Source organism: Atta colombica, unplaced genomic scaffold (assembly GCF_001594045.1).
Source record: "Atta colombica isolate Treedump-2 unplaced genomic scaffold, Acol1.0 scaffold277, whole genome shotgun sequence".
NCBI classification, from domain to species: domain Eukaryota; kingdom Metazoa; phylum Arthropoda; class Insecta; order Hymenoptera; family Formicidae; genus Atta; species Atta colombica.
Genome location: NW_017259378.1, coordinates 299,093 through 313,129, shown reverse-complemented (window position 1 = coordinate 313,129; position 14,037 = coordinate 299,093). Strand labels below are relative to the sequence as shown.

The following is a 14,037-nucleotide window of genomic DNA, read 5'->3' as shown; positions in this document are numbered from 1 at the left end:
AGAGAGAGAGAGAGAGAGAGAGAGAGAGAGAGAGAGAGAGAGAGAGAGAGAGAGAGAAAGCATCTTTTATTGGGCCTTTTGGCAAATTCCTTCAAGCGCAAAATCAGTAAAGAAAAGTCAATAATTAAAAGAAAATTATACGTAATTATAATTCTAAAGACAAAGTAAGATGAAATATGATTATACATAAAGTATTAAAATGTATAAGTAGACTGCAAGAGTACATACACATAAGTAAGAGAGAGGGGGGGAAAAAAAAGCTCATAAACCGCGACTTAGCGGTTTCGCTACAATTATCTCGGGCCTTCTGCGAGACGATTGATGATAGCACTTATCGCATTAGATAAAGCTATTTCTTCGCTCGTCATTGAGGCGCTTACCCCCGCTTCTCGCTCTGCCTGAAGGGGTTACGACACGACGAGCGTGTAACGCACGAGACGAGATAAATCGGGTGCATTAACGTTCGGCTTTGGTTCTTCTCGCGCCAAATGATAACGAAAGACGCGATAGCGGTGCGTTCTGATCGTTCAACTTTAATATCGAACTTTAGATAGATAAATATACATTTTATCTACATATACATGCGTGTGTCCTCTTCGATTTTGCCTAATTCGAGCTAATTGCAATCAAGTTACGTTATGTAAATCTGGCGGGAAGATAATGTACAAACTTGATGGAACTCGCTATTCATTCGTTCTCGTCCATTCGTTAACCGTTCACGTTTTTGAAAGCCTCGCTTTTTCAACTTTGTTAGATTTTTCAGCGGCTTTTCGCGCCGCCTAATAGCAGTTGTCGGTTGCGTTTATTCAGCGGTTACGTCAAAAGGCTTTTTTAAAAATAAAATAAATTTGAGCTTCAGCCTTCGCTATTCTTCTGCATCTAAATTAAATATATGAGTCCTACTTTTGTTCTTATATTATTCTTGAATTAAGCTTATTTTGCTTCTATTTTTCCTCAAATGTATATTGAATTTCGCTAAAAAAAATATGTATGTATGTGTTTGAACGTATAGACATATTTGAATAGCAGTATGTTGAGCTCGCGTTTTTAGATTCGATAATTATAAATCTAAACTATGCAAATCAGTCATTCTTTGGGTATTACATTGAAGGATTTTTTAAAAATTAAGATATATAAGTAAAAAAAAATAGTGCTGCTTCTGCTGAAATCTCAGTGAATCTTGTTTCTATTCTTAAGTTATATCCTCAGTTTTTCCTCACAATATGTATTAATTATCATTTATAAAAAAATATAAGCTGCAAATATATGTGAATAATTGTAATGGATCGAAATCGAAATCAGCTATGGATTTATTAAACCTATATAATGCGAATTAATCATTTTTAGTATTTTTACAACTATATGAAAATCTGGCGATTTGATGCGTAGTGACATCTGCCGAAATATATCAATTACTAGGACGATGCTAGTTACCAATAATGACTATTGTCACGTAACTGTATTATCATTTAAAAACACATATATCATATACACATTTAGCTATGTGCGATTCGAAAACATTATTTCAAACGATGGCAATGGAAAAAGGAAAAGGAAAAAAGAAAAAGAAGACAAATATTTCTCTTTTTTTTCCTGTTGGTTATATGCTTCGTGATGCGCGGAAATCGCGTTCGTATCGTCGCTTTGACCTGGCGACCAAATATTGAGCAAACAAACACCATGATGTCTCGTTTATTATAATACAGAAAAAAAGATCATTTGCTTATGTTGAGACATTTTATTGTTTCGGCATAATATATAAATAGCCGCTGTCATTCTAAACACACGTCAAATTAGAATTCTTTTGAATTTTTCTTGATTTAATTCGATTTTTCTGCCATTTTACTATTTCGCACGTTTGTAGTGAAGGAGAGTAAGGAACAAATATAATGGATGACAGATATCCCGAGTTCGCGGAAGATGCAGAAGAGCTGTCTATTACGTCATTGGACCCGAACGAGCGCAAATTAGCGCGCCGCATCCGCATTCAACGGCACCTAGAAGTACTAGCTAAGTAAGAATTTTTCCTTCATGCTTGGATTACAATTAAAATTTAAAAACACATAATAAATAGGAAATAAAAGTCCTGAATAATCAAGCTGGATCTTTAATGTTTAAATAATTCAGTTTGAATTTATTTATAATAAAATTTGGAAAGATTCACAAATCTTGATTTTTTCAACTCTTTAGAAATATTCCTTAAAAATTAAACAATCTGCTCACAATATGTAATATGTTTTACTTGGGTGATATTATATGATATTGCATAACTATATTCGTATTTTCATGCACTTTTGTTTCTTACTTTATAGCATTAAAGAATCGGACTCCTTTTCATATCAAATTATAAATATATACCTCTTTTATAGAAAATTAGATATTGAAGATGAAGAAATCATCGAGAAGACACTCACTGAGAAACAAATACTTGCTAGCTCGAACCTGATGGAAAACTTGTCGTTGGAGGGTGACGAAGTGGTTGGTACAAAAAAATATTTATTTCGATTCACAGATTTGGATCTGTTAATTATTCATTCTATATTTTCATGATATATTATCAATACTAACAAAAGAAAACATCAAAATAATGTTAAATAAATTCATGTGTAGGTGACGTCAGTGAAAGTAGCGAATGACGCTAGGGAGCTACAGCGACGAAGGGAAGCGCAGGAAATCCGAAGAGAATTGCTGAAGAAGCTTGAGGAAGATGACGAGGAATGCATGAAAAGATACCGAAAGATCAACGAGAAGTGGTCAGACATTCTTGCAACTAAGGATCCATTAGACATACACGCGGAAATGGAAGCCCAAAATGCCAAGTGTCTGGAAATCTTGGAGAGGAAAGACGCCATCATCGAGCAGTTGCGAGAAGAGTTGGAGAACGCCGATCTTAAATTTGTTAATGACCAGAAAAGTCAAAATGAGGATATAGATTTATTAATCAATAGGATAGACAATCAAGTTAGATATACAAATAATTGGCAATCACATTAATATGTAACTTAATGTATTAAGGACTCGTATATTTTATTTAGATGAATATCATGACTAAAGCTTATCGTCGCGAATTATCGCTTATTAATGACGCAATAGACTCGGAGTATAAAATGCTGCTGGAAAATCTTTCGGAGAAATGGGAAGCGCTGTACAAAAAGTTACAGGAGGATAGTCTTGCGGGATTAGACAGACGGAAGGAAATAATGCAAGAGTACGAGGAAGAGATGAAGAAAGTAATGATTGAGCATGAAGAGGAATTCCGGGCGCAGAAAATTAGTTTCGAACTTGAGATACAGAAGCTTGAACAGGAGGTGGAGAACATGAAAGCGCTTTGTTTCATGAACATCGAGAAACTAGATTACAATTACGCCGTGCTTAAGCGACGAGAAGACGAAAACGCTATAGTGAAAAATCAGCAAAAGAGAAGAATTAATAAGTCGGTATTGAATGCAAATTAAATTGTTTTATACTGAATATAGCGAAGCTATTCCTAGAGATCGCTGAATTAATTATGATTAACCGATAAATTGGCGTTTTTTTCAGACTTCAAGATATTGTCAATGGTTTGAAAAAAAATTATGCGGAGTTAGAAGAAAAGACGAGACTTGAGATACAGAAGTTAACTGATCAAGTTATAAAAACGCACAAGAATATTTTGGATTTAATAGAAAAATCGAACCACTTCACAAGAATCAATGATAAGAAGTTTATACAAATTTGGGATATGAATGAGGAAAAAGCAAATGAGCTGCTTGATAAAGTATATTAAGGTAAATATTTTAATAGCATTGATGTTAAAAATATAACATATTTTAGATTTTAAACGCTGACAAAGTTATATATGAACAACTATTGCGCATGGAATGGAAGCCACCTGAAAAAACCTTATTAAAAAAGGAAGATTTACCATCTTATCATAATGTGATGTGTGCAATAGAAGAAGGTAACAAAATTAAACATCTTTTTAATCGATTGCATATGAAATTTTCTAACAAGTGCATGTTTCTTTAAGAGAACAGATTGATCAACGAGAAAAAAATAATATGTAAAGCTTACAAACCGGCGAGCACCATTGAGGAAATCAATTTAGAAAGACAATTATTAAATCGTATCATAAAGCAAATTTCTGATCGTTGTGACTATTTAATCGAAGATAAATTGCTCGAGTTACTTTTACCTTACACCACGAATGATCAGCTGATCATACGATTAGATAATGTATTTCAGGTAAATATGCATGAAAGACATCCCATTTTATTTCGTTATAACATTGTTGTATATTATTAGGCTTTAAATATCAAGTCCGAGAAGGAACTTGGCTTTCTCTTAAATTTTTTTCTGCCGTATGCATATTGTCCTATGTGTAGTAAGGACATAAGCAAAGACATAAGCAGATTTACCGAGGAACCTCCTTTTCTGAAAACGGAGTGAGTAAATAGTTACAACTAAATAACGTATTTTAATAAGTTTGTAAGCAATATTTGAAATATTAGCGTTGAACAAGCAGACGTCTGTGGAAATGCTGAGGAATTCACGAAAGATAAAGCTAAATTAATTGCCACCGTGAAAGAAGCAATCTATGATGAACAATTATCTACTCCTAGTGACGAAGTGAGTATTATAGGTACTTCATCTCGAAGTTCGTCAACTGGAACGTTACTTCCTATCGCGGAATGCACTTCAACTTCTGATGGATCTATTAGTGACATCGTTAAGGGTACGCGCACTTTCACTTCCGACTTTAATGAACAGAAATTATATGTGTGTGTGTGTGTGTATGTGTGTATATAAAAGTCCAAAAAATTTTTATATTAATAAAATTAATAATATTAATTTTATTCATTTTGTACAGACGATGATCAAATGCAACGACGCTTATTGTGCGACAAGGGACATTTGCTTGAAATAGAAACTATGTTTGTCAGTAGAGCGTTACGAGACTTCGTAGAAAGATATCATTTTGTTAAATGGCAAGAGATGCCAGAGACATTTCAAGAAAAATTAACAGAAAAAAAAACAATCGTATCGCGAAATATGACAGTTCAAGACATAACAGATTTTTGGGATCGATATAATGAAATTTTCCCAGGCAAAAAAGAACAACTTTGGGATGGCTTATTAATAGGACTTAATAAGTATCACGAAATATTAAAAGAACGACATAATTTGAATATCGAAGTGAAATCTTTACGAACGCAAAATGCAGAATTACGCCGTTTATTGAAAACATATACAATCCAAGTAATGCCAGCAAATAATATATATTAAATATCATATTATATTAAAAAATATTTGAAATACTAATAACTTGCATACTTTTTTAGTGTGAATGTGATGGACTCTTGCAAAATGATGCACGATCTATTCGTGAAGCGACTTAGGTTAATACTTGTAAATACATTTGATTTAAATTTCAATTAATTGTAGTTCATTAAATTTAGTATACCGTTTTTTGACATACAGAGTGAAATGTAAATATACATTATATCACTATATACATAATTTTGTAAGTTTTATTGGACAATAATCTATTATCTTATCTAATGATTCAAAAGATGAACTCTACAAAAACTTTTGAATTATTTAATCTTAATATTAAGGAGATTACAACTTGATTGCTTTTATATATTATTTGAAATTCTTGTTTTCTTTTCTTCTGAATAAAAATATTTCAATGATTTAAAATTTATGAAAATTAAAATTACTTATGTATATTTACATTTACGTTATATTTATATGATCATGATTTATTAGTTAATAGGACAACATTATTTCAAACGATCTCGAATATAACTTAAATGAGATGTGCAAATTATGTAACTTATTGCGGATATGTAAAATTGCCAGATACAAAGCTGAGTGACAGAGATGGTATCTGTTGCTTGGGAGTCGTATTTCTTGGGTGTTTTGGTCTTCTCCAATATGGAACAAATGCTTTGGATTTATTCGGATCTTTAAAAGATCTCCTCACTTTGTCAGCATGTTTCTCCGAATTCATATGCTGCAAATATATAAAAATGGGCGATATTAAATTTTAAATATATCATACATTGTGGTACATTCTCGACATTTCTATATAATTATATGAAATATATTATATGAATACTGTATAAAGTGAGATAAACTTTATCTTGAGATAAAATTAGATATGCACAAATATATATGTAAAAATATTGTACCACACTATATTGAGATCCAGAGTTGAAGAATTTGTTACATATATCGCATTTAAGGTAGTCATTTTTCCTGGCAACAGACAATTTAGTACCAGTAGGCGACTTCAATGGAGGACCTTGGGACTCTTTCCCATCCCATTCACCTAAGCATCAATGTGCGATCAACACTATCTATATATCACAGCCGCAGAAGCGGTAATTTGTGATAATAAATCAGCTTGAACACTACATTCATGCTATAAAAAGATTGGTCATTAATGAGCGTATAATATCAGGAATATATAATTACTAAGAGTATCTCTGTAACGTGTAAAAATAAAGTGTATTTTCATGCGAAAATAATCCATTAATTTACAAACTTTTTATAGCAATATAAGGGATTGTATATAAATACCTACAGAATATTTTTATCAAATAGATTTTTACATACTATTTATAATATTTATATATGTATATATACATATGTGTGTGTGTGTGTGTATTAATGTATATTATGATTGTTTTAAAATTTACAGAATTTTTATTTTTCAAAAAATTTTGTTTTAGATTATGAAACAATTTTTTTTAATTAAAATAAAAATGTAAATTTAGGAAAATATGCAACACACATATAAATATATATACATATATATCTATACAATATCATTACATGGAAATTTAATAACTCGCATTATTTGTTGTTCTTTATTTTTCATGAAATATTTTTCATATATAAAGCAGTCATTAAAAAAATAACAAAAATATTTTTATAACACAACAATATTAATAAAAAAGTAATACATATGTAAAATTTGTACATGAGAAGGAATTAAGAGGTACAGTCAAACAAACTTAGTTTATTAAATATAACATATGCAAACAAGTCGTGACCAAACTGTTTTTCACGATAACATGTTAATAAGCAAACGAATATAATATTACTTATCTTTCAATAATAATTAAATATTAAATAAATAATAATAAATAATAACGCAGAATAACAACAAATTGCAATTATTACTAAGCGCTTACTAGCACTGAAATTCTACAACAATAAAAAATTATGCGAATGGCAAGCAAGTTAATTCTACATAGTTAATTCATAGAAAGAAGTGAAAAGCAAAAGTAAGCAATAGCGTCAAGCATGCGAATGCGAACAATACTAAACTATAAACTAATACAACTGTATTTTTTTCTATTTTATCCAGGTACATGAAGCGATTAGTTTTAAGGCCATATGGCAGTGTTTTTCTTACCATATAAGATTTATTATTACCTCTCATTAATTTTTTTTTATGGCGGCTTCCTGCAAATACATGTTTCATGTCATTTTTAATATTACCTTAATTTTATAATGTTTTATGCTGAATTTATGATCTGATTTATATTGTAAATAATATTATATTCATTACCATTGAGATGCGTTTGTAATTGCTGAATTGAATTCAGGCACACGTTACATACATTGCATTTGAGTCCATTTGTCTCTTCATCCTTGGTAAATGAGATCTTTGTTTCCTCAAGAGTTGCCATTATATTCTTAGATCTTACCTGTAATATCATTTCATTAAATAATAAAAAAAAACCCATGTGTTCAATCTTACGTTTGTCTCTACTTATTACTGACTTGTTTGGCATGACGTGCACCCTGTAAGTGTGTATCTAATACTGCCTGACTTGTAAAGGAAAGGTCACAGTCTTCGCATCGAACGAGAGGTTTTTTTGTAGGCAGGTTACCCATTATATTATCGACCACTGCCTTTGTTACAGGATCGTCGAGGTTTGTATTCATAACGTTCTCTGATGGTACAGCCATTTTCCCAATCTAAAATACATTAAACGTATGTTAACCAAGGCTCTTTCGAGCGAGACACATTTCCGTTGAAGCTGACTCGAATACAATAGCGCGTGCCTTTCTGGAGTAGACATCAAAAGCGAATGTATCTCTGCACGTATTATCTAGGAAGGGATTATTACATGTACAATATACCGTATCTATCGTCGTACAAAAGGCCTTATTCTAACGTAAAATTTCTTCCGGCACACACACACTGCGCGCGCGCTATCGTCGATACTTGTACGCCGTTTGCGCTAAGGTAATACGGATATTAAATCGGTGTAACTTGGCTGTTTCGTCGGAATATCAAATGTGCTGACATGTGATAATTACCGTTACAGTTCTGCCGTAAAGTCGATCGGTATAAGCTGCTGTTGTGAGAATACAATTTTTTTTGATCCGTTCCAAGAATCGTCGTGTAAATATAGCGATTTTCAAATCACCGTTCCTTCGGACAGACCGACATCAACGTGCGACCTCGTATATACAATCTAGCTAAGCTAGCTGTTGAGAATTGCACCTGTCGCGACACTCGTCCCTCCCAATACTTGATCGTATGTTTATCCATTTCATTTCCTATTTGAAAAGTGCAAATGGTGCAGCTAACGAAGAAGTCTATGGACGATTGAGACACGACCAATGAGACGCTCCCATTCTCTCACAGAGAGCGAATGCCATTGGCTGCTCCGTTGTATCCCTTGTCATGGATTTTATAAATTTTCATGTGTCGTGTCATGCGAAGGGTATCAAGCTCTTGTTATGACAACATATTTGTTATGGTACTTATTTATTAAGTCTTTGAATGGTTGTTTTATACCGTCATCGGATGGAGATCCTTATATAACAGAGGCCACAAATGACAAATTTTTTATTGGTTTGTCATTATTTTTGCTAACTTTAATATGGACAAGTTTTTTAATTTATTGATTAATCAATCGCATATGTGCAAATACAACTTTTACGGAACAAATTATATTTATGCATAACGTGATTGATCAATCAATGAATTAAAGAATTCGCCCAAAGTTAGAATGAATAATAGTGAATTCAATCATTGTATGTACATACTACACTAAATCAGTACAAACTAAAAGCTGCTATATATAAAATTAGCAAAATTAAATGTAAAGGTATATAAATATTATAAAGGATTATCTACTAATGATGTTACGTTATTTAACAAAACATATATATATCATTTCATTGTCAAAGTTGATTATACTGTATCACTGCATTGAGATATTTTATATAAAGCAGCTTTTAATATGTATCATCTCTCTGTATGCATTGATTCAGTGATGCAAGTAATCGAATTTATTATAAGATAATATTAAGGATATATCCACACAAACTTGCATAGCTACATGAACGTATGCATAAAGAAAATTATTCATTTCTCTTATAAAGTAAAATGTGATTGGATAATTTTCTTTATGCATATGTTTATACGACTGTACAAGTTGTGCGGATATATTCTATAAGACAGGAGCACAATGCAGAATCTTGCACAAAGGACGTAAGAAAATCAATTAATTAGAGTTTTTTATTTCATAAAGAAAGACAGGAAAGAAGGATTTTAATTAATTCATTTTTTGGCATTATACAAAAATCTGTCCGGGACTGCCCTACAGTGAGACAGCACATATAAAAAGATAATATACTCTTGTTTTTCAAGCTACTAATTAATCAAAAGAATGAAAACTAGTAATCTCAAATTTAGACAGTTTTCGTTCTTCCGATTGGTTAAATTCCAATTCCAATCTCAATCTCGATTTAGTCTGATCATGACTTCACTTTTGTTTTGACAAATTGTTATTATAAAGTTTATAATTTCACGTAATGTTAATAAAATTGAATACACAGTTCACATGCATCCGTTATCGGTTTATTGTATTTCTCAAATATTTACGTTTTTGCATCTAGACTATTGTTGAGTTGGAGAATTCTTATTTTTTCGATTATCTATATATTTATGATTTCCCTTTATATTGTCGCATATATAGCCATGAGGATTAATGAGATTAGGAGATTAATTTATAGATTAATTTATATTGACCGTAATCTGCGTTAATTTATGTAATCTGTAAGAATTGACCAATCATAGTTGAATGAGAGGGGAATAATCGACTATTGTTCGATTTTTAAGGATCATTTATACTTGTCATAATCTGTAAGAATCGACCAATTATAATCGAATAAGAGGGGAATACTCGAATATGATTGGTCGATTCTTACGGATTATAGCATAAGTTAACAGATTATAGGCAGTATAAATGTCGCACACGCAGTACGATCCAATCATCGCGAGGGAGTCGAAGACAATGGCGGCGGGCGCGGCCTAAGGCGAGTAGCCAATAAAACGGCTCGGTGCACGTTGGTGCGCGTGCTGCTTGACGGCGGTGCTCGCGTGTGCGTGTGCGTGCGCGCGTATAGGTGCCTGTCGCGAAATATAGTAGCAGCCATCTTATATTTTGTGTCGGAGAAAAACAATTTGGCCGTACAAATGTTTCGCGATTGCCCGTGAAGCCGCACGACGCAGGGAGGCGGTGCGCTCGATGAGGCGCGACGTTTTTCAACCCTAAACCTGGACCACTACATTAGCAAAGGTTTGTATGGAAGCGGCGAGTGCGTCTAATCGGTTTTCCACCGAGGAGACGCGCATACAACAGACACGAACTATCCCCTCCACTCGCGGGAGAAATCCGGTCTCGCCGACGATGATTATATTTCCGCCGTTTCTCCATCGGCCGCTCTATTAAAAATAGAGCGGCTCGCGTCACTCGTTATCGTAGACCCCGGCGATGCTTCCGCGGTGGCGTCCGCGCCGTGCGCGACGCGCCCCGCGGGTAAAAGTTATGCAATCAGCTGATCGTCCAGCTACCTTCTGTCACTTGTCAAAGATAAATGTCAAAGTGAACTTTGTTGGTCTAACCTGACGCGGCCGTATGCGCAGCGTAGACGTCCGCGGATAACTCGCTTGGGTGACGCCGCTTCTTTTCTTCTTCCTTTCTCTCCTGCCCCCAGGGCGTACCACGCTCTAGAGTTTTGTTCTCACACGCAGGTGGATTGGTACACAGGATATGAGCAGTTTGTCAAGCGCAACCTGACTCTGCTCCCCCATCAGCAAGCAGCACAGCAGCAGGACGAGCAGTCTCAGCTGGCTCAACCACAGCAGCAGACTGTCATTATGACGTCCATGTTCGATCAACAGATCAAGAGCGAGCCCATGGGGTTCTATTCGGTTGCTTCCAGTCGTTCAGATGGATCCAATTCCTTGGTGAATCTGTCCGACGATCGAGAGGAGCTTTCCCAGCAAGAGGGTCACCTGCAGCCTCAGCAGCAAACGTTGCAGCTGAATCAGCAGCAAAGTCAGCAACAACAGGGCCAGCCGCAAAGTCAGCAACAACCGCAACAGAATCAGCAACAGCAGAGTCAGGGTATGCAACAAGAGTCACCAAGTCGTCAGTCTACGGGCCAACAAACTGTTAAAGAGGGCTCACGGTCCAAACCTCAACCTTGCAAGGTCTGCGGCAAGGTACTGTCCTCCGCTTCGTCCTATTATGTGCATATGAAACTTCATTCAGGGAACAAGCCCTACCATTGTACAGTATGCGAGGCGAGTTTTTGCCGCAAACCTTATCTAGAAGTGCACATGAGGACGCACACGGGCGAACGACCTTTTCAATGTGAGCTGTGTCTGAAAAGGTTTACTCAAAAGAGCAGTCTCAATACTCATAAACGAGTGCACACGGGCGAACGACCGTATGCGTGCGACATTTGCCACAAACGTTTCGCTGTCAAGAGCTACGTCACCGCGCACCGTTGGAGCCATGTAGCCGAGAAGCCTCTGGTCTGTGACCGATGTTCTCTCACCTTCACGTCCAAAAGTCAATTTGCGATTCACATCCGTACACATACCGCCAGTACCACTTACGAGTGTAATCTCTGTGGACGTACATTTGTACGCGACAGTTATTTGATAAGGCATCAAAACCGGGTGCACCGTGACATGACTCAGAGCACGAATCACAATCCACCGACGCCGCAGAGCAGCGGTGCCGGTACTCCGGGCACCGGCTTTGAGAGCCCGGTCTGTGATCTGCGCTACAGCGAAGGACCGTCGTCATTGGACGGTCTCGCAGGAGCTAAAGGCACGGGCATCGCCGCGGAGATTGCCAGTTTAGCCAAGCAGAACAATCTACAGCTTCCACTACCGCTGCTGCATCCGCAAACCACCAACTAGTGTTTAGACAGCAGCAGCGCTACTCAGTCCCTGCCGCAACATCAATCACCACAGCAAGTAGTATGTCCCACCTCGGCGTCTTCGCCGTTCACACTTAACTCACCTATATCTCACACCGAGCACACGAGCACACCGCAGAGTGTCTACCAAACGACGGGCTCCTCCAATTCTTTGGAAAGCCCCAACTCCCAACTCTATTCGCATTTGTCGTCCCCTCTAGATCCAACATCGGAGTCGCAACATCAGCTGCACCGCGGCATCCCTCCGCCAGGGCTTCATCCCGCACTCTATTTATACGCTCAGTACTCGAATACGAGCCCCGCGACTTCGTACTCGGAATATATGCAGCGTAATAATTAAAAACGCAAGTTTTCATCTAGCATCGCTTGACCTCCAATGCGAACAAAAATATCAGTGATATTGGTGCTATTTAATCGCGTCGGTTGATCAAAGTGCCTATCGAGCATCCACTTTCGGTTCATAACAACGGATGCTCGCTCGTCACGGTTTAAGAAATACGATCTCAGTTTCGGTTTAGGAGGGATACGACGACTTAGCTCGATCAATTGCGAAGTGACTACTGTTCGATAAATGTTTGCTACTTTGTGTCTCTTTGTATATCTAATGGATTTTATAGTCATAAACATTTTTTAACATGGGATTGAATAGCACCCGATTAAAGAAGAGTTTTTAATCGTTGGATAATAAAATCGTGCTGGCACAGATCGTTTTAATGAATCGACCGCTATCCGTATGCGATGCTAGTTGAAACCGAAGCGTTTAACGTTTCTACGAGTCTCCGTGATTTCAGCACTCTTATTTCGCCTGATTTTAATCACGTCTCTGCGAGTGTATATATACATATATACCTACCTACATCTATGTATATGTGTGTATATATATTATGCGAATCATTACGACACGTACACATATTTATATTATATTTTTAAAGGAGTTTAGTCACTTGAATCTGTGATATAGATAGTAATTATTATCTACAATGTTTAAACTATTGGTTTTACTATTTTGACGAATATCAAAACGAGGAAAATGAAAAAGCAATGTCACGAGGCGATCGAAAATTTTAGCAACGTTGGTCTCTACCGAAGGTGTGTTTGGTAGACACCCTATTATTAATTTTACAACAGCAACAACAGTAACACTAATCCTACTATTATCACTGCTATTATTCTAACTACCACTATCACTTCTATCACCACCACCGACATTTCCCAAATTATACATTACCTATCGTTACTATTACGCTATTACTACCACTATTATTCTATTGCTACTATGTACTGCTATACTACTAAAAAAGAAGAAACTACTACGATCACATTATCGCTAAGGATCACACTCACACATGCGAGAGCGCGCGTTTATTTCGGCAATCATGTGTAGTGCATACGATCATGTCATATAATCGTCATGGTTTCTCTTTAGCTTGAAACGCTACGAGAATTCCTTCTGTCGCTTTCCCTGTAGATCGTAAAACGTCCATCCCTTCACAACATCGACAAATATGTTCGTATGTGACGAGATGCGCGTTTGTGATAAAAAGAAAATTGTTCTTCGTTAGAGTGTAGAGCACACAGCTTTCAATCAGTTCCATAGTTGTACTTACTTTCCACATATCTCGAGGTGTACACAGATATATATATATTGTATATACATATACATATACGACGTACGAATGTATAATAAAGCGGAAGAATAGGATGCAGGTCATAACAAATGCAGTTCTGTCATAAAAGGCGCAATAGGCTGTTGATTCTTCGCGAGAATAATCTTAGCTATTAGCT

The 14,037-nt window shown here is 35.8% G+C and overlaps 3 protein-coding genes across 3 annotated transcripts in view; 2 read left to right on the top strand and 1 right to left on the bottom strand.

Moving 5' to 3' along the window:
• LOC108689822 (dynein regulatory complex protein 1) overlaps positions 1–5,415 on the top strand; it is an 8,183-nt gene extending 2,768 nt beyond the window's left edge. The window contains exons 2-12 of the mRNA XM_018196763.1: positions 1,865–2,014; positions 2,370–2,478; positions 2,611–2,961; positions 3,036–3,433; positions 3,541–3,757; positions 3,814–3,940; positions 4,010–4,224; positions 4,285–4,424; positions 4,491–4,714; positions 4,850–5,238; positions 5,322–5,415. Of these exons, the coding sequence (XP_018052252.1) occupies positions 1,890–2,014; positions 2,370–2,478; positions 2,611–2,961; positions 3,036–3,433; positions 3,541–3,757; positions 3,814–3,940; positions 4,010–4,224; positions 4,285–4,424; positions 4,491–4,714; positions 4,850–5,238; positions 5,322–5,378 (2,352 nt within the window). The 5' untranslated portion in view covers positions 1,865–1,889 and the 3' untranslated portion in view covers positions 5,379–5,415. The remainder of the gene's footprint in view (positions 1–1,864; positions 2,015–2,369; positions 2,479–2,610; positions 2,962–3,035; positions 3,434–3,540; positions 3,758–3,813; positions 3,941–4,009; positions 4,225–4,284; positions 4,425–4,490; positions 4,715–4,849; positions 5,239–5,321) is intronic.
• Positions 5,416–5,818: 403 nt separating this feature from the next.
• On the bottom strand, positions 5,819–8,519 carry LOC108689774 (zinc finger protein 346-like). The gene is made up of 6 exons (XM_018196710.1): positions 8,323–8,519; positions 7,780–7,977; positions 7,565–7,703; positions 7,429–7,458; positions 6,177–6,316; positions 5,819–5,998 (listed from the first exon to the last, which is right to left on the bottom strand). Exons 2-6 carry the CDS (start codon positions 7,966–7,968, stop codon positions 5,819–5,821), a joined length of 678 nt encoding a protein of 225 aa, XP_018052199.1. The 5' UTR covers positions 7,969–7,977; positions 8,323–8,519.
• Positions 8,520–11,053: 2,534 nt separating this feature from the next.
• On the top strand, positions 11,054–14,031 carry LOC108689864 (zinc finger protein 2 homolog). The gene has a single exon (XM_018196821.1). The coding sequence runs from the start codon at positions 11,177–11,179 to the stop codon at positions 12,230–12,232; it is 1,056 nt and encodes a 351-aa protein (XP_018052310.1). The 5' UTR covers positions 11,054–11,176; the 3' UTR covers positions 12,233–14,031.
• The last annotated feature ends 6 nt before the right edge of the window (positions 14,032–14,037 follow it).